We start from the raw sequence: 25,428 nt of genomic DNA on the forward strand, positions 1-25,428 counted from the left end.
TTTCTACTGTTACTATTAAACTGTAGATTGACAGACGGAAAATTAGTTTTTCCAATACAGCATTACGACGCTATTAAAATTCCTATGACTAACACCATGTTAGAAACTCCTCATAGATTGTGAACTCTTTGCTATTCAATTTGATTGTTCAAATTCACAGATTCCTAAGCCAAACTAAAGTAAATCTTGGTTCCAATTATGCATAAAAAGACTCTTAGCATGCCAAATCAGCTAACCAGTTAACTCTGGCAGCCAGGAAAGCAGCCTGCTGTCTAGAAGTTTGCCGACTCCGTCTACAGCAAAGCCCGGCTCTGCCAGTAAGCTCGGGAGCTCCAAGACCTCACACAGCTGTTTGCTACCACCTCTCCACCTGTCTCACACCCATCCTTCTGCCCCGCCCCTTACCTTGACCCCGCCTCTGCGCTCAGCGAGACTTCCACGCCCCCCTTGCGTTCAGCCAATAGATGGTGACATTGGTGGGAGCGGGCCTTCCCTCCCAGCCAATGCAGGAGACCCTTGCTGTTCTGGTCCCGCCCCTGCCAAGAGCTCCTGCCGGAAGATGGCGGCGGCCGCGGAGCTGAAGCTGCTGGAGAAGTCCCTGGGACTGAGTAAAGGGAACAAATACAGCGCTCAGGGCGAGCGCCAGGTGAGAAACGGGGGCGGCGCGGAGGGGGAGAGGTGGACAGGAGCGGGGCTTGCTGAGCCCAGGTAGGACGGGGTGGCCGGCAGAGGCGGACAGAATGAGGAGGCGGCTTTCCTTCTCCCCACGTGTCTGCGCCGCAGGACCGGCTGGCGTCTCTCGGTCTCCCCCTGCGGCCCTGGCTCCTAGAGGGTGCAGGGGAACCTCCCCAGTTCGGGTTCAGCCTGAACGTTTTCTCCTGGGAAATTGTCGTCATCCCGTTCTGGGAAAGCGAGAAAGGCCCTCAAAGAGTCCAGTCTGGAGGCCCCGCGTTTGCATTCAGTGACAGCATTAACTAGAACACTACCTTTCATTCAGTGTCATTCAGCCACTCCAGAGAGCTAACAGGATGCCAGGTAGCGCTGTGCTGGAGCTGGGGAATGCAGCAGTGGTTGAGACGGACTCACTCCTTCCTCCTCCGGAAGCTTGGTTTTTTTCTAGGTGAACAAACTTTGCTGCTGTTTTAATTACAAGTGAAAAGTGCTACATTGAAGCGCAGATGTCTGAGAGAATACATAGTTGGTTTTGCTCCAATCTAGGAGATTCAAGGAAGATTTTTCTGTTTTTCAAGTTCAGTGTGCAGCGTGCAGAAAATGAAGGGGAAAGGTACTGGGTATGAAATTGACTGGGAAGGTATAAGGACTCCGATTTCTCAGGGCGTTGAAGAACGTTTGTGTTTCATAAACATCGTTGTTTGACGTGGATGGAATGTGTTAGAAAAGAGGAATGATTGTAAGCAGACAACTTTGGATAAATACATTTTTCGTCCCTTTGAGATTTTTTCCATGTGACGCTTTTCTTTTTCTGTTCCTCAGTTTGGTCCATGGTAAAAAGCAGTCCTTGTGTAGTTTTTATACATAAGTTAACCTGAAGCCTAGAAAAGTCATGGGACTTGCCTAAGATCAGCCCATTGATTGGTGGCAAAGTAGACATTGGAGACAAAAGGCCTGCTGTTGCGTTTTCCTCTGGCCTCTTGCTGATCCCTTCCCTTCGCCCACTATTCCCTAGTTCGGTTTCTGTTTTTTAGAGAACATTGCCAAGACGTGAGTCTTGGAGGCTTATCTAGTATGAGAAACAGTCTTTGGCAATTTAGGGCAGAATGGAATATATACTAAGTGGAGGAAAACGTTGAGGAATGTGAAAGGAGAAAGTTAATTTTAACTGTGAGATTGGGTTTGTAAACTTCACAGAAAAGCTGCTATGGAAAGTGTGTAAGACCAAAATTATGAAAGATTGGGAAATTTGGAGCAAGTAGACCAATATGAAAAGTGCTGCAATGCAAAGTAAGCCCAAAATTATAGTTTGAGGGCAATTGTGAGGGCTTTGGAGTTCAGAGTATGGTTTTTTACTTTATTTTAATTGAAACTTTTTTTTTTTTTTTTTTTTGTCTTAGCAGAGGGTAGCTATTGAAAGTTTCTATTTGTGTGTTTGGGGAAAGGGTTGGGATTATATGAAAAGATTCAGTCATTTTGGGGGAAGACAGCTAACAGCAGTAAGCCAGCAATGATATGAAAAGTTGGAGTTCAGGAGCCAACAGTCGAGAAAGAATTCTTGACATGTCTTTGGTGCAAAAAGGGTGGTTTTATTAAAGCACAGGGACAGGACCCTTGGGCAGAAAGCTGCACTGGGGTTGTGAGGAGTGGCTAATTATATACTTTCAATTTGGGAGGGGGTTAGGGATAGCGTAAGTCTCTAAGGGGTTTGGAATCAAGGTTTCCAGGACCTGGAGGGGCTAGCTGTTGTTAGGAAAAGGTCATTTACTACTATCCAGTAAAACCTTCTGAGACCCTTCAGATGTATATCAGTGGGCCACATGCTTGGAAGATGATTGGTAACATGTATCTTTGAGGAGGGGTAGAGATAAAGAAAGTTTCCAAAGGAATTTTTTTGTGAGACTTACAGGTTCCTGGAGATTAGGCTAATGTTAAGCTTAGGTTGCCTTTTCCCCTTAGCACAGTATTAACATCAAGGCAGTTGAGTTTCTAGAGGAAGGTCACTCTGCCTTTCTCAAGGATTGTCAATGGATTGTAAGTTGTAAGAAAGTTTAATTTTTTTCTTCTGCCTTCATTCTCCACATCAAGCAATAAGGCATTCTCTGTAACATTACCAATTATACATTAGTCACCTGTCTGTGTACCACCTCCCCATCCATAGTTTCAGTGTCTGCAGTTTCAGTTCCCTATGGTTAGTCATGTCCAGAAATAGACACTATGTCAGAAGGTCAGGAGTAGCCTAGCACTATGTCACAATGCTGATGCTGTCCACCTCACTTCATCTAATTATATAGGCATTTTGTCATCTCGCATCATTGCAAGAAGGGTGAGTATAGTAGAATAGGATATTTAGAAAGAGAGAGAGACCACATTCACATAACTTTTGTTACATTATATTGTTATAATTGTTCTACTTTATTATTAGTTATTGCTGTTGATTTCTTCCTGTGCCTAATTTATAACTTCAACTTTGTCATAGGTATTTATGTATAGGAAAAAACATAGTATGCATAGATTTGGTACTATCCAAACCTGTGGTTTCAGGCATCCACTGGGGGTCTTGGAACATCTTCCCCACAGATAAGGGGGGACTAGTATAATTAAAAATTGACGGGGCACCTGGGTGTCTCAGTCAGTTAAGCTTCCCACTTCAGCTCAGGTCATGATATCATGGTCCGTGGGTTCTGAGCCCCACATTAGGCTCTGTGCTGACAGCTCAGAGCCTGGAGTCTGCTTCAGATTCTGTGTCTCCCTCTCTTTCTACCCCTCCCCCCTTGCACTCTTGTCTCTGTCTCTCTCTTTCAAAAATAAATAAACATAAAAAAATTTGTTTTTGTTTTTTTTAATTGACAACAATCCAGGGGCACCTGGGTGGCTCAGTTGGTTAAGTGTCTGACTTAGGCTCAGGTCATGATCTCGTGGTTCATGGGTTCAATCCCCACATCAGGCTCTGTGCTGACAGCTCAGAGCCTGGAGCCTGTTTCAGATTCTGTGTCTCCCTCTTTCTCTGCTCCTCCCCCACTTGAGCGTGTGCGCTCGCTCTCTCTCTCTCTCTCTCTCTCTTTCAAAAATAAAACATTAAAAAAAAATGTTTAATTGAAAATCCAGGGGCACCTGGCTGGCTCAGTCAGTAGAGGATATGACTCTTAATCTCTTAGGGTTATGAGTTCAAGCCCCACGTTGGGTGTAGAGATTATTTAAAGAAATTTAAAAAAAAATTGAAAACAGTCCAAAGATCCAGCTTTGGGAGAATGGTTCATTAAATTATGGTACATCAGCACATTGGAATATTACTTATATAGCCACTGATGGTGATTACTTAGAAAACCATGGCGTTCTAAGAATAATATGAAAATAGCCTGTGCCCCATGATTGCAGCTATGCAAGATTTGTGTACTTCAGGCTGTATAAAGGAAAGAGAATGGACTTTACAAGTCAGTCTTACTTTATCCAAACCCTGACATTATCCACCTTGCCATTACAAAGCAGGTGACCCTGATTCTTTGTAAGATGATGATGAAATTACTTTCCAACTTAGAAGATGTAGTGATTAAATGAGAAGGTAACTGGGAATTTTTTGAGTTAGCATGGTGGGATTGTGGATAATATATTTTTACAAATAATCCTCTTTAGAATTAAATGTCATTTCCCCACACACAGTCATTGTTTGCAGGTTCTTTTTCTGGTTTTGTAATGTTTTGTTTTTTAAATATAACATACATTCAGAAAAGTGAATAAATCTTGATGAGTTGCCGCAAAGTGAACACAGGTAGGTAACAACACAGTCAAGGAATAGAACATTACCAGCAACCCCAGAGGTGCTGACAGCAAAAAGCCTGGTGCAGGACTCGAACTCACAAACTGTGAGATCATAACCTGAGCCACAGTCAGATGTTTAACTGACTGAGCCACTCAGGTGCCCCTCCATGCATTTTTTTTTTTTAAGGATATTATCGGTGATCTTAGAGGTAGAGGCTTCATTTGAGTATGAAGGCAAAAGTGAAATTTCAAGGAGCTAAGTAGTGAATGGGAAGTAGGTAAGGAAGTGGGAAACCAGAAAGTACCTTTTGTTACTTTAATTTTTAGGAGGTAACCTTTGAATTTGTATCTGATAATGTTAATCTCTCCATATACTTCACAGGGTCCTGTTGACCTAAATGTGAGCATGAAAGTGTCCCACAAAGTGTAAATCACTTTACAAGTACAGATACTATTTAGTGACTGGAAAAAGCAGCCATCTTCCCAAGAAGATATTCTTGTTTGGTTTGTTTGGGTTGTTTAGATTGTATACTTTTTTTAATGTTTATTTACTTTGAGAGAGAGAGAGAGAGAGAGAGAGAGAGAGCGCATGTGTGTGTGTGAGCTCAAGACAGGCAGAGAGAGAATCCCAAGCAGGCTCTGCACTGTCAGCAAGGAGCCTGACACAGGGCTGGGTCTCAGGAATCCTGAGATGACCTGACCTGAAATCAAGGGTTGGTCGCTTAACTGACTGAGGCACCCAGGTGCCCTTGTATACTTGTTTTTGGGTAATTGGTCAGTCTCCCCATCAGGTGATACTTTTTCTTTCTTTCTTTCTTTTTTAAGTTTATTTATTTTTGAGAGAGAAGGAGAGGAACAGGGGAGAGAGAATCCCAAGCAGGTTCAAGAGTTAGATGTTCAACTGACTGAGCCACCCAAGCACCCCACCTCCCCATTTTCTTTTAAATTTCTCATAGGTCTTTGCTTGGTTGTACATCAAAAACATTTAAATTAATTAGCAATTTCTTATAAGCTGACCTTTTGTATTACTGCTCTAATAAGGGAAACAAAAACAGTATTATTTTTCAGATGATTACCTGAAGCCCAGACTATTATCATTGGCCCCAATTATATTTTAGAACGTTTTTAAAAATATAAGATATTGGCCAACAGTGACCTTACTCTAAATAATTCCAGAATTGATGGATATGCAATTCATAGCAACCAAGTCACCATCACAGTCCATACCTAGTTAATGAGATCGCTAATTATATTAAGATCACATATCACTAAAAGCAGCCTAGATCTCATTTGGTGGTTGTAACTACATCAGCATTAAGTCAGTGTTACTATAATTGTATCTTTTTGTTATTACAGAAGTCAGGTTTATTTAAGTATGTTCATTTTGCTAAAATAGGGTATTGGTAAACTTGATTGAAATTAATGCAGTATTATTAGGCTTTCCATTTTTTCCTCTTGTATAAGCACAGTTATAAATTATGTAGAAACATACTGATTTTTGCAATGTTACTATGAGTTTTACTCCGAACATCTGTTACCAAATTGTAAATAATAGAACAACTATTTTGCTGATTTTCATTTGTATATAATTTAGTACCTTAGAGTAGAATCCTAGATTGTCTTGAAAAACCAGTGAGGGATTTGATACGTAGAACTTAAAAACATGATGGTACTTGTTTTTTAAATTTATCTGAAGAATTTTTTCTTTTTAAGATTCCCGTTCTTCAAACAAACAACGGTCCAAGTCTAACAGGACTGACTACTATAGCAGCCCATCTTGTCAAGCAGGCCAACAAAGAGTATTTGCTTGGGAGCACCGCAGAAGAAAAAGCAGTAGTTCAGCAGTGGTTGGAGTACAGGGTAACTCGAGTGGATGGGCACTGCAGTAAAGACGATGTCCGCACTCTGTTGAAGGTATTGTGATTCGCTGTAAAGGCTAAAATAAATGCGTGAACTGTTAATAGCAGGAAGCTCTCTCTCCCCTGAGATTCCGTAGCTGAAGCTATGGGCCTTCTTGTTTCCTTTTGCCTCAGGGTAGTTTGTACCTGTTATTACCTGTGCTGGTAAGAGTCCACCAGCCCTCCGCCTTCAGATCTCAGCTCAGATACCCCTTCCTCAGAAATGTTCTCAGCCACCTCTCTCTCTCTAACAGATGTAGGTCCTTATTCTATGTCCTTTTTCTCATAACATTCATCATAGTCAACAATTACTTGCATGATTTTTATTTAATGTAATGTCTTAATACTTACTTTCTCCATTCAGCAGTAAAGTACTTTGCAAGGGCAAGAAGGGAATCAGAATCTTTGGGAGTTACTAAAAAACACTGTTAGATTGATCTGAGAAAGCCCACATTTTTCCCCTTAAGACGTATTGCTTTAAGATTTGTATTTTCTTTCCAAAGAAGCTAGATCAGAATAAAAGAATCTATTGATATAAGGTATAAACTGAGGATGGCTCCAGAATCACCAATAATAAAAAACATTGTGGGGCACCTGGGTGGCTCAGTCAATTAAGCATCCAACTTCAGCTTAGGCCATGATCTCCTGGTTTGTGGGTTTGAACCCCACATTAGATTTGCTACTGACAGCCCAGAGCCTGGAACCTGCTTCAGATTCTGTGTCTCCCTTTATCTCTACCCCCCCCCCCCAAAAATAAACATTAAAAAAATTGTTTTAATTCCAAATGATATTTTTTATTGATTACATAAAAATAAAGCAGATTAAAAAATTTTTATAGAAGTTTAGAATTTGAAGGAACCTTAGAAATCATCCAGACAACCACATACCACTGCAGGAATCCCTTCTGTTTTCTAATTTTATTCCCATTATATAAATTGGTAGTGTAAGTTGTGTAAGAAGGTCTCATAGTACGAAAAGCTTTTCATTTATCACTCGGGGAAATGGTTTAAACTATATTCTTGATAGATATCATCAAGAGAACTGGTAGATTTCAGGCCTTGTTTCTTTATAGGTGCTATCCTGATCAACTATTCATGCTTAATATCCACACTGACCCTTCCTGCTGGCCTCTGCCGTGCTCAGCAGCATTTCCAAAGGGAAGCAAGCATGTCTGTTCTCTCAGTGAATGTGAGATTTCAGGCAAATGTAACTATCTCTTGTAATTTCCCAGAAGAAAGGATAGTAATAGTACTTAATTCTGAAAGGTATGAACAGGATTTCACTGAATTGGGTTTATAAATCCAAAGTTGTATTCAGAGATTTGGTATTAGGCACATGGAAGTAATTCCACCAAAACGGTGTATCTGGGATATATAAATAGTATTTGAAATTCCAATCCAGAGAATCTGACCAGAGATACTACCATTTTTGAAATGTAAAAGGGGATAGGTGACTTGGTTGTCCTTGCCCTGCCATAGTTTCCTAATCTGTACCTACAGTGATGTGTCAGATGCAGCTCTAAGGGCTTGTGATCCAGTGACCCATTAAGGGTAGGCTGTAAGAACACAGCCCCTGTCCTTACAGAACGCAGACTGGTAGGGAGACTAATGTATGTATAATGGACTGCAGTGTGATTTTTGGCCATATGAGCATAGATGAGAAAGTGTTGTCTTCTGTTTTGCTTTGCTTTTTGCTATTTCGTGATAGTGTTTTTATCTTAAAGACAGTAAATACTTATTAAAGAAATTTAGTAAATACAAATAAGGGAAAAAAATTTTAAGCATTTATAGTCCCACCAAGAGAGAACTGCTACTAACACTTTAGTTGTCAGATATTATTGAACTCCTTTTGTGCTCTTTCCATGCTTTTCCTTTCTGTATATACATGTGTGCATTTTATTTTAAAAGTGGGTAGCTATTGGACACTGTAACTTGTTTTTTTTGTTGTTCATTGACAGTGAGTTCTGAATATCTTTCATGTCCCTAAATATTCATTTATACTACCTTTTTGATGACCTGTTAGTATTGCATCATATAGTTGTACCTGAATTTAAATGATTTTTAAAAATTTGCTTGTATGTATTCTTTGCCCAGTTTTATAATGGGCTATTTATCTTTGTATTACTTATTTTTAAAACTTTTGCTAATAGAATATTATGAAAGGGTTTACTTCTTACTCTCTATAGAGTTCCATTTCAGGCTAAAACCATGATTGTAAGTTTAAATGGCTCACAAATAAGGTAATACAGAATTTCAAAATGGCAGGCATTGCAAAACATTAACATTTGTTGAATCTAGAAAGAGGATATATAGCTGTTTATTATACCACTTTTTCAATATTATTAGGAAGTTTAAAACTAATTAGGAAAACAAAACTCAGAACTCTGTAGGGGGAAAATATCTGATAAAGTTTGGCAATGGCATGGGAAAGACTTTAAAACAAAGGAAATGAACATCAAACATTAGTTCTGTGACTATCTGAATATGTGAAATTCTGTAATGTGGTAGGGACAATTTGATTTATATCACTAATCAAAAATATTATTTAATTGTAGTTTTTTAGTCTAAAGGTGACAACCTTGAGAGTCTTTATAGCTAAAACATCCATATGAATTCTATTTTAAGGATATATACCCAAAATAATTCACAATGGGTCTTAAAGAGATATTTGTACACTCATGTCCATAGCAATATTATTGACAATAGCTGAGAGATGGAAATAATCCAAGGGTCCTTTGATGGATGAATCGATGAACAAAATTTGGTATATGTAAACAATGGAATATTATCAAGCCCCAAAAGGAAGAAAATTCTGACTCATGTAAGAGGTTATTATACTAAGTATAAGCTAGTCATAAAAAGACAAACTCTCTATGAGTTCACTTATATGCTGTATTGAAAATAATCAGTGCATAGAAACAGAAAGAATGGTGGTTGCCAGGGTCTGGGGTGGGGGAGATGGGGAGTTGTTTAATAGGACAGAGTTTTATTTTATTTATTTATTTTTTTAATGAAATTTATTGTCAAATTTGTTTCCATACCACACCCAGTGCTCATCCCAACAGGTGCCCTTCTCAATGCCCAAAACCCACTTTCCCCTCCTTCCTACCCCCCATCAACCCTCAGTTTATTCTCAGTTTTTAAGAGTCTCTTATGGTTTGGCTTCCTCCCTCTCTTTTTTTTTTTTTTTTTTTTCCTTCCCTTCCCCCATGGTCTTCTGTTAAGTTTCTCAGGATCCACATAAGAGTGAAAACATAATGGTATCTGTCTTTCTCTGTGTGACTTATTTCATTTAGCATAACACTCTCCAGTTCCATCCACATTGCTACAAAAGGCCATATTTCATTCTTTCTCATTGCCAAGTAGTACTCCATTGTGTATAGAAACTTCAGTTTCTTTATCCATGCATCAGTTGATGGACATTTAGGCTGTTTCCATAATTTGGCTATTGTTGAAAGTGCTGCTATATAAACATTGGGGTACAAGTGTCCCTATGCATCAGGACTCCTGTATCCCTTGGGTAAATTCCTAGCAGTACTATTGCTGGGTCATAGGGTAGATCTATTTGTAATTTTTTGAGGAACCTCCACACTGTTTTCCAGAGCGGCTGCACCAGTTTGCATTCCCAACAGTGCAAGAGGGTTCCCGTTTCTCCACATCCTTGCCAGCATCTGTAGTCTCCTGATTTGCTCATTTTGGCCACTCTGACTGGCATGAGGTGATATCTGAGTGTGGTTTTGATTTGTATTTCCCTGATGAGAAGTGACGTTGAGCATCTTTTCATGTGCCTGTTGGCCATCTGGATGTCTCCTTTAGAAAAGTGTCTATTCATGTTTTCTGCCCATTTCTTCACAGGATTATTTGTTTTTCGGGTGTGGAGTTTGGTGAGTTCTTTATAGATTTTGGATACTAGCCCTTTGTCCGATATGTCATTTGCAAATATCTTTCCCCATTCCGTCGGTTGCCTTTAGTTGATTGTTTCCTTTGCAGTGCAGAAGCTTTTTATCTTTATGAGGTCCCAATAGTTCATTTTTGCTTTTAATTCCCTTGCCTTTGGAAATGTGTCAAGTAAGATATTGCTTGCAGCTGAGGTCAGAAAGGTTTTTCTTCTGCGTTCTCCTCTAGGGTTCTGATGGTTTCCTGTCACAGTTAGGTCCTTTATCCATTTTGAGTTTATTTTTGTGAATGATGTAAGAAAGTGATCTAATTTCATTCTTCTGCATGTTGCTGTCCAGTTCTCCCAGCGCCATTTGTTAAAGAGGCTGTCTTTTTCCATTGGATGTTCTTTCCTGCTTTGTCAAAGATTAGTTGGCCATACTTTTGTGGGTCCAATTCTGGAGTCTCTATTCTATTCCATTGGTCTATGTGTCTGTTTTTGTATCAATACCATGCTATCTTGATGATTACAGCTTTGTAGTAGAGGCTAAAGTCTGGGATTGTGATGTCTCCAGCTTTGATCTTCTTCTTCAATAATACTTTGGCTATTTGGGGTCTTTTGTGGTTCCATACAAATTTTAGGATTGCTTGTTCTAGCTTCGAGAAGAATGCTGGTGCGATTTTGATTGGGATTGCATTGAATGTGTAGATAGCTTTGGGTAGTATTGACATTTTGACAATATTTCTTCTTCCACTCCATGAGCAGGGAATGTCTTTCCATTTCTTTATATCTTCTTCAATTACCTTCATAAGCTTTCTACAGTTTTCAGCATACAGATCTTTTACATCTTTGGTTAGATTTATTCCTAGGTATTTTATGCTTCTTGGTGCAGTTGTGAATGGGATCAGTTTCTTTATTTGTCTTTCTGTTGCTTCATTGTTAGTGTATAAGAATGCAACTGATTTCTGTACATTGATTTTGTATCCTGCAACTTTGCTGAATTCATGTATCAGTTCTAACAGACTTTTGGTGGAGTCTATCGGATTTTCCATGTATAATATCACGTCATCTGCAAAAAGCAAAAGTTTGACTTCATCTTTGCCAATTTTATCTATTTGGGTCATCTCCCTTTTATCTATTTGGGTCATCTCCCTTTTCTTTTTGAGAAGCCTGTCTAGAGGTTTATCAATTTTGTTTATTTTTTCAAAAAACCAACTCTTGGTTTCATTGATCTGCTCTACAGTTTTTTTAGATTCTATATTGTTTTATTTCTGCTCTGATCTTTATTTCTCTTCTTCTGCTGGGTCTGGGGTGTCTTTGCTGTTCTGCTTCTATTTCCTTTAGGTGTGCTGTTAGATTTTCTTTTGAGGATTTTTCTTGTTTCTTGAGTTAGGCCTGGATTGCAATGTATTTTCCTCTCAGGACTGCCTTTGCTGCATCCCAAAGTGTTTGGATTGTTGTATTTTCATTTTCATTTGTTTCCATATATTTTTTAATTTCTTCTCTAATTGCCTGGTTGACCCATTCATTCTTTAGTAGGGTGTTCTTTAACCTCCATGCTTTTGGAGGTTTTCCAGACTTTTTCCTGTGGTTGATTTCAAGTTTCATAGCATTGTGGTCTGAAAGTGTGCATGCTATGATCTCAATTCTTTTACACTTCCTAAGGACTGTTTTGTGACCCAGTATGTTGTGATATATCTTGGAGAATGTTCCATGTGCACTCGAGAAGAAAGTATATTCTGTTGCCTTGGGATGCAGAGTTCTAAATATATCTGTCAATATAGGATGGAGTTTTAGTTCTGCAAGATGAAAAAATTCCAAAGATTGGTTACACAACAGTATGAATATTCCTGATATTTACACTTAAAAGTGGTTAAGGTGATAACATGATTCTACTGCAATTAAAACTTTTTAAATATGCATATATAAAAAATACAGCAAGCCAGTAAATTATATAGTACTCTTAAGAGAAATTATTGAAGAGTTTTTTTTATATTTTGATGGAAAAAGTAAATCTAACATCATAATTTACAAAATGATCTCCCCAACCCTGGGGGGGAAAATGTGTGCCTTTGAAATGGACATAGATGGTGTTTTGAATAACATTTTTAATGTTTTTTTATTTCTTTAAAATAAGACTAATAACGTTTACCCTATTTTTTCAAAATGAGGTGATTGGTTTATGATCGGTTCTTTTGAATGAATCTGAGTCTATTAATGTCAGAAATTAAAAAATTAAAAGTCAGTGTTTTGTTTTCTAATAGTCTTCTAAATGTTCCAAATCTAATGATATGGTAGTTGACTTGATTATTATTGCTTTTTAGATTAATATCTTATTTGTTTTTTCTAGGATCTTAATTCGTATCTTGAAGATAAAGTCTACCTTACAGGATATAACTTTACCTTAGCAGATATCCTGTTGTACTATGGACTCCATCGCTTTATAGTGAGTATTTGAATAGTTGTTAGCTTTTTTCTCTGTAATGTTCAGAATGATTTTTTTATTTGTGTTGAATTTAAATCAAATTTGCATTTCACCTTTTCAAATAAAAATGAATTTTTTTATACAAAGTACCTTATGCACATATTCCTTCCACATAATCCATCAAATGCAGTAGCTTCCTGTTCCTTGACCTGTTTGCTTCCTGTTCTTGTCTCTGCTCCTGTTCGCAGCTACTTCTCTTGCCATTCCGTAGACTTGACTGTCATCATGGCCTGGACTAGCCCCCCATCATCACCCTCCCAACTCTCTAATTCCTTTTTTTTTTTTTTTTTTTTTTTAATGTTTGTTTATTTTTGAGAGAGAGAGCACAAGCTGGGGAGGGGCAGAGAGAGAGGGAAACACAGAATCTGAAGTAGGCTTCAGACTCTGAGCTGTCAGCACAGAGCCCGATGCAGTGCTCGAACCCTTGAACTGTGGGATCATGACATAAGCCAAAGTTGGATGCTTAACCAGCTGAGCCACCCAGGTGCCCCTCCTTCTAATTCTTAATTCCAATACCACGTCTTCTGTACAACCTCTACTTCTTAGCTCTTAATCTCTTACTCATCCCGTCATTATCTGAAGCAACTGGATCCCTTCCCTTTTTCCAAACCTACGTACTTTTTCTCCATCCAACCTGGATCTCCTTTTGTGTAACTTCAAATACTCTTACTAGTGTCTTCAGCTTCTTTGCTCCACTGTACATTCACCACCCTTTCCCTGTAAATCCCCACCTCTTGGTCAGTTCTAATAAATGCTTCCATCCTGTGTCCTTGTCCAGGCTGAGGTCTGTGGGAGAAATCACAAAGCTGCAGATTGGTGCCACTGTGAATTTATACTGTTCAGTTTCAGCCGGGCTCTCATCTGCATCAGCTCTTCATTCCTGCTAGGCATACTTCCAGACCCTTAGCGCTTTCCTTAACCCCTCCTTTTCCCCCCTCCTTTTCCCCCCTCCTTTGTCTTCATTATCTCGGAGCCTTCCTCCCTCTTTCAGCTATAAGGTGGAGGCTATTGATTTGAATGCCCTCATCTTCCCCCATCTTCCAGCCCCCCTGCCCTGCCCCCATGCATGCATCCCTCTTGTCTTCCTTTTCTGCTCTCTTACTTGAACTCCCCCTCCTGCCCTATTTCTGGATCTTGTCAAATGTTACATCCTTTCTTCCTCATATCTGCCATTTTTCCCTTTATCTAGTCAATCTCTTTAAATTGTTTCCCATCCTAAATTTATTTACAGTTATATGGAACTCACTGTGTTCTCTATTCTTCATAAGTGTTAACTCATCTAATCCTTATAACAGCCCTATCAGGCAGGTACTATTATTATTATCCCCATTTCACAGATGAAGTAAGAGAGGCATCGAGAGATCACATGTCTTCTTTGAGATCACACTGTTAGTGGCAAAACCATGTCTGGAAACCAGGCAGTTTGGCTCCAGAATTTGGGCTTCCTTACGTCTATCTCCCCCTGAAACTTCCTCCCAACACCGATCTTCTTCCTTGTGGAAAAAAATAACCCATTTTCTGTATTCCGTGCCTCGTGCATCCAATTAATCAGGTTCTTTTGTTTCCACCTCCGGGATGCCTCTCACATACATCTTGCTGCGATCCTGGGTGATATTGCCCTAGTTCCAGAATTGATTATCTCCTGTCAGTGCTGTTGAAATGGCCTCCTGCCACCCGTCTCCTCTCATACAGTCCATCTTCATTGCCACCCGAGCGATTTTTCTCATGAATGTGTCTTTCTTTCTCAAAATAATGAAGTAGCTCCTCACTGCCCGGACGGGAGCCCCTTCTTCATGTTGACCCTCCGGCCTCATTGCCATCATTCTCCCCACATGCCTCTCTCTCTCGGCCGTAACATACTCCCTGGTCTCTTGCCCTGCGCCCCCTCTGCTCAGGGCCCTCTCTCTGCTCGTCTCATTTGCTGCCTGGGCCCAGCCCTTATCTTCCTCCCAGATTCGCTCACATTTCACCAAGGGTCACTCGGCTACAGCACTGATTTCCTGGTGAGGCCCCCTCAGGCTCCTGAAGCCTACTGAAGTGCTCTTTCCTCGGTTTCTCTTTGTGCCTCCCAGCCTCCCTCAGCTCTGGCTTGTTTCACTTTATACTGTAATTCTTCTTGGAAAATTTCTTTCAAATCGTAAACTGCTTGAGTCAGAGACTACGGCAATTCGTAACTATAACACCGCTGTCAGACATAATGCCTCCCAAGTGTGTACCATCTACACTCCCCTCCACGAACACTGACGAATGTAATTAACATATTTCTCTGTATTTTTCAGTTTTATGTATATTTTCTCCTTGTACCTCAGATAAAGGAGACGGAACTAGTGGTACTACCCTCTTATTATACAGAAGGAAACTAGTGCTTTGTGCAAAGACCGCCTGGGTTTTGGAAGGGCCAAGACAGTCTGTCTTCTGCTGCAAGTGTCACAATGTGTGGGGATGCCCTTCGTATGCTGTCAAATACTATAATGTACGATAGTTTTTCTTCACGCCCTGCTCAAGCTCTAATTCCTCAGTTGATTTACTTGGCTTATTAAGCATTGTTCCTCTAAGATCCCTGAGGGATTGTGCTCAGTTCTGTAACATCGTCACGGTAACCACCTAGGTACGGTCCTTCACTCAGCCTAATAGTCTGTGTTCTCACGACGATACTTAGACTGAGTTTATTGTATGTGCCCATTTTACTATCCTTGAGAGACATAAAAGAAGTATAAAGCTTGTTTTCAAGCAACTGTAGATCTCTTCAAAGAAATAAGACCATTTTATAGGAAGAGAATTATTGAATAAAGCAAAGGGCTAATTTCTGGTCAGAATATTATGTGAACAATTAAAGAGGCAGATGGAGTAAAGTAAAATGTAGAATCATCAAATTGTCAGAAAAATATCTGCAGGATTTGGGTGGCTTTAGCTATCTAAGGGAATTTTCATTGCTTCAGAAAGCTAATGATAAGTTTGAATATAAATAATTGCATTTAAGTAGGATGATCATAGGATTTCTCATCCAGAACAACACTTTGACAGTGAAAGGAGAGTTATTAATAATTATTAGTCATTACTGATACAACAAGAATAAAGTGGGACAGATGTTTCCTTATGTTTAGAAGAGGTAAGACTCCATTTCAGGCAAAATAAGGGGACTGAAGAAGGTCATGTCATATCACGTACACCTCGCAGCTCTTAGCAAACACATCATACAACTAGATGCTTATTGAGATCAGCAGTACTTAGCAATCTCTTCCTCTTTGTGTTTCCTCTTTTAGGTTGTAAATCTTGAGAGTGCGATCTTTAGTTTTAAGCTTCAGTATGATTAAATCTAAAATTATCTTATTTGAATGCGAAGCCAGTGGAAGTAGAGCTGAAATTCTTTGATCACCCCAGCCTCCTTTTAGTCCGTTCCAGATTCAAAATATTTTAGTAGCTTTTTGAATGTAGAAGGGTGACATGGCACAGTTTACCTCATTTCCAAATGCAAAAGCCCACAAGCTAAAGATTGTTCTTATGGTATCTGTGTATCTTTATCCTGGTGGGAAACCTCCATCTTTCAACTAGGAGACATCTGTGGCTTGACTCGAGGGAGAGTTCATAGCCAAGAGCGTGGCTACTTTCCAGAGAGGCACAAGAACAACATCCGTCTAACAACTACAACACTCTTGTTGACATTTTTAAAACATTTGAGTGTGACACTATTTCATTTTAAAGCTTAACACTAGGAGAAATGTAATCTAATCCTACGTGTGGCGCTATCTGCAGGTAGGGAAGGCCTGTCGGGCCTTCCCTAGGCCTGCCTCCTTGTAGTGTCGAGCTCTCACTGACAAAGAGCCATTTCTCCCATCTAATTTAAAAAAAAAAAAAAAAAAAAGACAGTAATGAAGTGTAACTCTTACAACCTGAGTATGTATTTACATTTTTCTCTCTTCTGGCTTATGCAGGTCACGTGGTAGGGAAAGGAAATACTCTGAGAAGGAGGGAGCTTGTATGGAATTACTTTGCCAGCAGAGTGACCAAGGTCATAATTCTATAATGCAAAATATTCATAGCATGAGCTGCAAAGTTACTTAGGTGCTCCCAAGGGTGTTTGGTTTTCAAGCAGTTTAGAAGTATTTTGTCCAATGCAGCATGTTAAAATTAGGGTTACGTTAAGAATATTTAATGATCCATGCCTATTTATATTTTCCTGTTTCGGAATGTATACCGTCTTTACATGTAGTGACCTAGGATACTATGATGAAGGATATTATACTTCTCTTTTTCAAAACAAAAGTGAGTAGAATAATATGTACATCATGTAGCAAGGCATGCATTTGGCTTCATGAAATGAGTACATAACCAAAGCGTGTCTCTGACCCCGGTCCAAGTGCAGGCAGAGTACGTCAGAGAACAACTTCTCAAGGAACCCCTCACAGACTAAAACCTCTACTGTGATGGACTTGCACTGTGGTGTTAAATGACATCCCTGTTGAGTTAGGTGTAAATCTATCCATATGAGAAAAGGTGATTACTGGGCATTAAGTTCAGACAGAATCAATGTGCTGTTCAGTTTGGCTACCTGCTCGTATTCATCAGACAGTTTTTGTGCTTCATTTGCTTTGGCGGTATATATTTATCTTTGCCCTCATGCATTCCTTTGTTTTCATGTTATTAAATACTTTGTATGTAATCAACGCAGTGCCCTAAACAGCAGTCAGGGAACCTTCAAGTCCTCAAATAATCCCACAGTATTTTGTTTCAGTGTAAGCCCAACTTTAGTTGTGGCTAAGTTACTCTAATTATAAGATCTGGTCTATCGTAATTCCCTTTGAGGAATATTATGTTGTTCTCCCTTTGTTAAACTGCCGGTTAGTGTGGCTGTTTATTGTCATACCAGTGACTCATTGCTTTCCTAAAGTGATTTCACTAGTAGATAGCAGTCCCTGTGAGCAGACTGTTGCTCAAGATTATGAAAATCCTTTGTAGGGTTATCTGTTGCCTGACTATCAGATTGTTATCAATTAAATTACATTTGTTCTGAAGTCTGCAACACCAGTGGAGGTATGTCGTTCTTTTAGGAAAGAAAGGAAAAGTAAAAGAAATTGCTGTGGTGCTGTCCAGGAACACTAACCATAAAGATTGTCCCAGGGGTTGCATGGTGCCAGTCGGAAAGATAGCAAACCAGCCTTACAGCCTGATCTGGAATGGGTCACTTAAAGTGTTTCTCATGTGTCTTCATGGGAAATTAGTGTCTAAGAATATTATCTGTTTGGCTTTGAAGTTCAGGCTAGGTATAGAGAGCCAGTATAAATAAAAAGGAATGATTAGGTAGAAAGAGTCAAGCATTGTCACTGTAGACACAGTGGCATGTGGGCCAGTGAGAAGCAGGAAATGGTGACTGGAAAGTTGCATTGTGTTTCCTGTTGCAAGAAAGGAAAAGAAGCCGACTAGAAAGGGATGCTGTAAAACCAGTGTTGTAAGTGAAGTGGCCCAGGGGGTCCCATCTAAGAAGTTCTAAAAACCTGTAAGGTTACTTGGGGGGTGGGGTGAGATCTGTTTTGTGTTTGTTTATCGTGAGTTCAGAAATAGAACGTCTACCAAAAATGTAGAAGAGAGCTAACAAATCGATCAGTCATAATTTTCTCAGACTCAAGGGACAAACTCTTCAGTTTAAAAGGAGGGTAAGTGGTAGCCTGAGCCTTTTGGAAAAGCTCTTGTGTATTTCTGTCACTTGAGGTTTTTTGTTTTTTGAGAGAACGAGAGAACGTGCACTTGCGGGCAAGGGGCAGAGGGAGAGAATCTTAAGCAGGCTCCATGCCCAACGTGGAGCTGGATGCGGGGCTCGATCCCACAGCCCTGGGATCATGATCTGAGCCGGAATCAAGAGTCAGACGCATAACCGATTGAGCCACCGAGGTACCCCACTGGCACAATTTTCTGAGGGAAAATGAACAGATTCACATTCTCTGAAATAGATCCATCTTGTTGGAATAGATTGGAAATGTTAGAAGAAGGTTTAGAAGCTCTTGGAATAGAAATTATTTCATACCATCTGCTGATAATCTCTATACTGGAGACTCTAAACGTGAAAGTTTTAAGTTGGAGAATATTGGTTTTGCTGTGTGTTATATTTTATTGTTATTGCTTTAAATAATAGTCTGAGTAGCGGCATTAGCCAGTCCTCTGTGATAGCAAATGCTGTTCTGAAATGTAAACAGTAAATAGACATTGCCCTTTTGACTTACGTTTGGAATCTGATTGAATAACTTGAACATAGATCATAGATCAAACAAGCACTTTATTGTTTGGAAATGCTTTCTTCTCAGTGTGTTTTAATTCATCCTGAAAAATAGCATCTCACACAGTGGCTGAGTGGAGACTTTTAAATGGAAGTTTTGAAAAGAGTAAATTGTAAGGAAGCGGTCAGATTTGAATCATATATTGCAGCAGCTAACACAAAATCGAGTTGGAGTGGAACTTGGTCTGTTTGCTTTAACTATTGGTAAAGAGGTTTGCTGAAGTTGATTTGGAGTTTACATACGTATGTATGTGTGAATGATTGAATGAACGAAGAAAATTCACCCCCCGTCTCCTGTTAGACTTGCAATTATGTTTAGTAGTGGTTGAGCTTTTTCAAAACCTTATATTTGGGGGGCACTTGGGTGGCTCAGTCGGTTGAGTATTGGGACTCTTGACTTTGGCTCAGGTCATCATGATCTCGAGCCCCATTTCAGGCTCTGCACTGACACCACAGTGCCTGCTTGGGATTCTCTCTCTTCCTCTCTCTCTGCCCCTCCCTTGCTCACGTGCTCTCTTTCTCAAAATAAATAAGTAGACATTTAAAAACTATATAAAAATAAAGTCTATGTAAAAATTTTTCTTTTAAATCTTACATTTTCTTTTGAAGTCACTGGTGAAGTTCACATATGGAAAGCATTTAGAAAAAGAACAAAACATTAGCTCTTTTACAAAATGTTTTTTACCTTTTGAAACATAAACTGATAATTCAGTTTATTCAGCAATGTTTATTTCCCTCCTGTTTATAGACCAGACAGTTAGGAATAATATAATTCTTCACATGTGAAGCCATGAATTCTCTTGTAATAAAAAGTACCTTATATATATAGATGTGTATATATATATGCACACACATATGTATACATGTATATGTTTATATATACATGCCATAGACTAATGATATTGTAAGTGAAACAGTTATAGTAACAGATTTCTGATAACTAGATTCAACCTTACACTGCCTTAAACAAGATGCATATGTTTTCATCATTTGTGTAGCAACTTATATGTACGGACTTAAACCTGAAACTTAATTTTTTTATGTAGCTGAGGCAGAAGATTCTCACTGCTGATAATCTAAGTAAACTGAGCCAACAGAGATGGACTTTTGAGACTACCCAAGACAATGTTAAAAGATCAGATATTGACACAGTAGTATCCTCATGTCCACGGTAAAAAAGGAAGGCAGGATGATTTGTATCGGTTTTGCTTTTTTAATTGCCTTCTAATAAATATAAAGTGGAAATAATGAGTTCAGTTAAACATCTGAGAGAATATTATGTGACTGCCTTTTAATTTTATCAACATTATTTTATATTCTGCAATAAAGTTTGCATATTAGAGTGATTTGTCCTCAGTTTTGTTGACCCAGGCAGAATATTTGCCTGTAGACACAAGTATATGCTAACTTCTGAACAGCCCCAGGACAGCTCTCTCACTAAAAGTGCCTTCCAGTAAGCAGACCTCTAATGGATTTGAACCACAGGAGGCTTTTTCCCTTGTGTAAAATGTTCTAGTCAGTTTTATAGACACTTGTAATATCTGAATAAATGTGGATTCAACAACAGCAAAAGGAGCCACACTATCGTAAACATGGGCCATGGCTGTTAGTTACTGGCCCACTGGCTCTCTCTTTACCTGACAACTCTCTTTGATTCTAGTTTAAGATTTGGCTTAGAGAAAAGTCGTTGAGTCACCTACTTTGGAATTTGAGCCCAGTGAAATGATAGGACTGACTGTTTTTATTACGTCTTTTTCTAAGGAGATCTCTGGGCATTCTTGTAGCTTGACAGGAAATTGTGTGACCTGCTGCACTCAATGGAGATAGAGTTCAGCTTTGTGACAAACTTAATTGAGAAGGTCTGTTCATCTGAGGCACATGCCACTGGAAATAGCCCTTCCTTGTATTAAGCAATAATCACTTGAAATTAAGTGGGTCATTGTCTTCCTGAGTACAGTTCTTCCTCAGAGTTAATGAAAAGGAAGTGATAGTCTCTCTCCATCTCTCTCTCTCCCTCTCTCTCTCTCTCTCTCCCTCTCTCTCTCTCTCTCTCTCTCTCTCTCTGTGTATGTGTGTGTGTGTGTGTGTATACATATATATATATATATATAGCATCTATATGTATATATGTATGTATATATGTATATATATATACACACACCAGCCATCTATTAATGTGCGTGTATATACACACATGTATTAGAGTTTACATAGTATTCTCTTGTTAAGCATGTTAGATCCTAATAAACCTTTCTTTTAGATTTGCTAAAAAAAAAAAATATTGTGGAAAGAACCAAGGTCTTACCTTTTGGGAGCTATTCTCTAACTTTCTCCTATCTTCCTTTCCAGTAAAGTTAAAAACAAACTCTTTCGGCCTCCAGATGCTGGGTTAATGTAAACTTTTCATTTGTTGAAAATTTGAGACTTCCTTAGAAAGCATATCTGGTGTTGAACTGAACATAAAAGCATTAAATAAATGGCTCTTCTAAGTGGCTGAAATTATTTAATCCTATCCAAATATATTGGCTTTTGAGAACTGGGGTTGTTTCCCCCCCCCCCCCCCCCCCCCAGTTTTTATCTTTTAGTCAAATGATATTGATAATTGTTCTTATGTAATGTCTGTGTTGTGTGTGTTTTTAATCTCTATTTAGGTTGACCTGACAGTTCAAGAAAAGGAAAAATATCTTAATGTGTCTCGCTGGTTTTGTCACATTCAGCATTACCCAGGGATCAGGCAACATCTGTCCACTGTTGTCTTCATCAAGAACAGACTATATACTAATTCCCACTAGAAGCTATCCATGACATACAGAAGCGTGGTCACAAATATTTTAAATGGAAAGTATATTCCGGACCAGAGGACTAACGTAAATTGATACGCAGTCATTCTTTGTTTGCTGAGGTTGATAGAATAAACTTATATCCGAATGTTTTCTGTCTTCTTTAGTTGAAATTTTGCAGCTTTTATATGTAAAAATTCAACTGTCAAAACTTTGAGTTGAGATCAAGTTATAAATTACTTTGTTTTTATAGATGAAACTTATTTTAGTATATAAACTTGCAAATCAGTGGCTTAATCTTAAGAGAAAAAGTAGTCCTTTCAGTGGCTGACATATTTGACTATTTATTGACCTCTCCCTCATATTTTAAAATTCATTTTCCGCTTATGGATATTTACAGTAATTTGTTTACTAAAAACTATAATAAATTGTGCCAAGGATACAGAAAGGGAAGACAGATGGATTTGTTTTCAAATATTTATGTGAGCCAGTAAATGTGGTTGAAAAAATCTTTTTTGTTTGTTTCTTTCTTTCCTGTAGCCAGTATTCATTGAGGTGAAACTAACTATGAACTGCCCTGGAGGGAGCTGGAATAAGATACATTCATTGGAGTTAATGGTTCTTTTGTTGTGGTTGGGCTTATTGGAATAGGCAGTGGCTAAAGACAAGAAGGGAAATTCTTGCTATCCCACCAATTTTAGGCCTGACAACTAGTAGGTTTTTCTGAACTAAGAGCCAACTCAGGCTGCTGTTGAAGCGCTGTAAAGAACAAAGAGGCACATTATTAACAGATCTATACATTTTATAACTTACTTGCTGGGTAAATAATCAATTACTGAGATCTAAAGAACTTATATTTCTAAATAATAAGAAAAATAGAGCCTTTGAGCACTTACTGTTTAATACTGTTATTTTGGTGCTGATGCTGAATCTAAGCGGTATACAGTTCAAAGGTCAAGTGAAAAAGATTTGGGAAATATATAGCCCTTTGGTTGAGTTCTTTTATCACTTACTAGCTTTATGACCCAAAGCAAATCAGTTAACCATATTTCCTTATCTATAAAAATAAAGATCACTCTCACTTACAAGGATTAAATGAGGTAATATATGTGGAAAAGCCTAACATAGAGCCCATGTCTATCAGTAAAATTTTCTCTTTTTGTTTGTAAGACACCACCCCCCCCCCCCGCGCCTCCATTTTTGTCCTTTATGTTACTAAGTCAGATTTAAGAGGCCAACTGTGGTGAGGACTTTGTAAAATAGGACAATTTTTATAGGATTAAATCTCAAAATGTATTGCCCTTAGGAACATTTTTAATTTTATAATACAGCCTTTAAATTAGAAACTATAAACTTGTATTTGCACACTGAGACTAGAGGGCTCAAGTCAATCTTGGGAGTTCGTATGTGTGCCATAGAGGCAGACCCAGTCTGTGACATTTCGTTCAAACCACCACCCCAGCTGGGTCTGCCACAAGTATTCCGTGTCATGTTTTACTGCTGCAAATTCCTCCTTCCCCCCCAACACTTCTCTCTTCTGCCGCCGGAACTGCTGGGGGAAGTAAGCAGGACAGACAGGATAGCTGAGAGATGGCTACCTAGCTTTCCCATTCCAGGCATTTCCCTCGTTCCCTTCAGGGTTAGGTCAGTTGTAAGGAAGCGGCAGGAGGACCCCTGTCTACCTCTTTGCCGAATGCCCCCTCCTCCCACATCTACCTCTTGAGTCCTTGGTACCCTTATGTCTGCTAGTCAGTTCTTTATGTAGGTGCATGGCATTGCTTCCACCAGTGTTATCTGGTGCTGCTAGGTACCAGGACTTTCCGTCACTAACTTGGGTCTTAGAGGATGAGAGAATGGCAGAAATGTAAAAGACCTGGCTCCAGTAAGCAAAGGTCAGATGATGTTCTCAGCATCTAAAATAGAAACAATTCGGGGCGCCTGGGTGGCTCAGTCGGTTAAGCGGCCGACTTCGGCTCAGGTCATGATCTCGCGGTCTGTGAGTTCGAGCCCCGCGTCAGGCTCTGGGCTGATGGCTCAGAGCCTGGAGACTGCTTCCGATTCTGTGTCTCCCTCTCTCTCTGACCCTCCCCCGTTCATGCTCTGTCTCTCTCTGTCTCAAAAATAAACGTTAAAAAAAAATTTTTTTTAAATAAAATAAAATAGAAACAATTTATTTCCGTGTAGAAATATTGCAGTGCCTCCTAGGTCATTTCTGTCAGGTACTTCTCTGCCAGAAATGCCCGTCCCATCTCACCTGATACTCTCTTCAGTATTCAACTATGTCTCGTCCTCCTGAAAGTCAGGTCTATCCTGACTGACCCACCTCCCCCTACCCCTGCTTCTGGCAGTTGACATTCTGGTACCATTAGGATTCTGTCTCTCTTCTGCCAGACTGTTAATTCCTTGGGAGCAGAGACTTCCCTTACATATCCATCCCTCAAAATAATGACTGGCACGCAACAACAGACGCTAAGCGTATGTTTGTTGAAAGACTATAGTATTATTTTAAGTCCATTTTGTACTGACCAAGAAAAGTCTAAGGGTGAGTTGCAACTAGGTACAGCTGTAAGTAGCAGAAAAACCAAGTAACATCATGAAAGTGGTTTGTTTCCTCTCATGTGAAAGAATGCACACAGTCCGCAGTTGGTGTCAGGCAGGCAGCTGCCATCTTTCTGCTTCTCGGTACTCAACAGGTAGTTTCCTTTTTCTCAATTTACAGTCCAAGATGGCTACCAGAGCCCCAGACATCAGGGTCCATGATCAAGAACCAGAGAAGGGGGAAGAAAGGAAGGGCAAAAAGACGGTCTTCTCCCAACTGAATCAACTGAAGGACCTTTCCTGGAAGCTTTATTCAGCACTATCTGTTTACATGTCTGGCCATCTGAGCTGGGAAGAAGGCCGGAAACCTAGTTCTCTGTCCCACACATTGTCATCCAGAATAAAATTGGTGCTCTGACAAGAAGAAGGGGTGAAAAAGGATACTGGGCAGACAGCTAGTATCTGTCACAGGAAGTAGTGTTTAAATGGGGAAATACCTTCTGAGTGCCAAAGTGTAAAAGAAATTTTATTAGTAAATTGTTGACATTCCATGGATCATCAGTTTGCAAACAATTAGAATACAGTAAGTACTTTTCACTGACCACAATTTCCATGGTTCAGAAGCTATTTCAGTATTCTACAATACTCAAGAGTTACCAGGAGGGTCTATTAATGTACTTTTAATAATAATAGCTAACACTTATTGAGCATTTAGTATGTAGCAGGCAGACTTCTAAGTGCTTTAAGTGAATTCACTCCTTTAATGATTATTCTCTTTTTTGCAATTAATGAAACTGAGGCACAGATTTGTTAAGGAACTTACCCAGGATCACACAATCAATATCAAGGAGCTGGGGTTCAGACAAACGTTTGGCTCAAACTTAACCTGTAAACTACTTTACCCGTGGACCAGTAAGTTTCTGCTTAAATCAACTTGAGAAATCAGTTTTTACCAACCTTAGGGGAAAAAGCTGCCCTCCTAAACATTGGATAAAATAAATGAGTAACTTCAAGAATAAATGAGGTAGTTACACATTCTGAATATGCTTAAACTCATAGATATGTACACTTCAGGTGGGTAAAATGGGTAAACTTTGTAATATGTGAGTTATAGCTCAGTAAAGTTTTTTTTTGTTTGCTCTAAGGATGGAA

The 25,428-nt window shown here is 39.3% G+C and overlaps 2 protein-coding genes across 4 annotated transcripts in view; both read left to right on the forward strand.

Annotated features, from left to right (window-relative positions):
• The first annotated feature begins 464 nt into the window (after positions 1–464).
• Positions 465–24,717, forward strand: EEF1E1 (eukaryotic translation elongation factor 1 epsilon 1). Of its 2 annotated transcripts, none has more exons than XM_042985753.1 (4): positions 465–646; positions 6,145–6,345; positions 12,556–12,651; positions 24,458–24,717. In XM_042985753.1, the coding sequence occupies exons 1-4, from the start codon at positions 560–562 to the stop codon at positions 24,692–24,694; spliced, it is 621 nt and encodes a 206-aa protein (XP_042841687.1). In that variant the 5' UTR covers positions 465–559; the 3' UTR covers positions 24,695–24,717. The 2 variants fall into 2 exon arrangements, with proteins under 2 accessions (XP_042841687.1, XP_007073180.1); XM_007073118.3 differs by lacking the exon at positions 24,458–24,717 and adding an exon at positions 21,610–21,886.
• BLOC1S5 (biogenesis of lysosomal organelles complex 1 subunit 5) overlaps positions 12,578–25,428 on the forward strand; it is a 68,060-nt gene continuing 55,209 nt past the window's right edge. For both annotated transcript variants that reach the window (XM_042985755.1, XM_042985754.1), the window contains exon 1: positions 12,578–12,651. The gene's annotated coding sequence lies outside the window, so the exon portion shown is untranslated. The remainder of the gene's footprint in view (positions 12,652–25,428) is intronic.

This window comes from Panthera tigris, chromosome B2 (genome assembly GCF_018350195.1).
Source record: "Panthera tigris isolate Pti1 chromosome B2, P.tigris_Pti1_mat1.1, whole genome shotgun sequence".
In the NCBI taxonomy this organism is placed as follows: Eukaryota; Metazoa; Chordata; class Mammalia; order Carnivora; family Felidae; genus Panthera; species Panthera tigris.

Coding starts and splice junctions, on each gene's coding strand:
- EEF1E1 (XM_042985753.1), top strand. CDS start 560: ATGGCGGCGGCCGCGGAGCTGAAGCTGCTGGAGAAGTCCCTGGGACTG. Junction 647..6,144: donor GCGCTCAGGGCGAGCGCCAG/GTGAGAAACGGG, acceptor TTTCTTTTTAAG/ATTCCCGTTCTTCAAACAAA. Junction 12,652..24,457: donor ATGGACTCCATCGCTTTATA/GTGAGTATTTGA, acceptor CTCAATTTACAG/TCCAAGATGGCTACCAGAGC.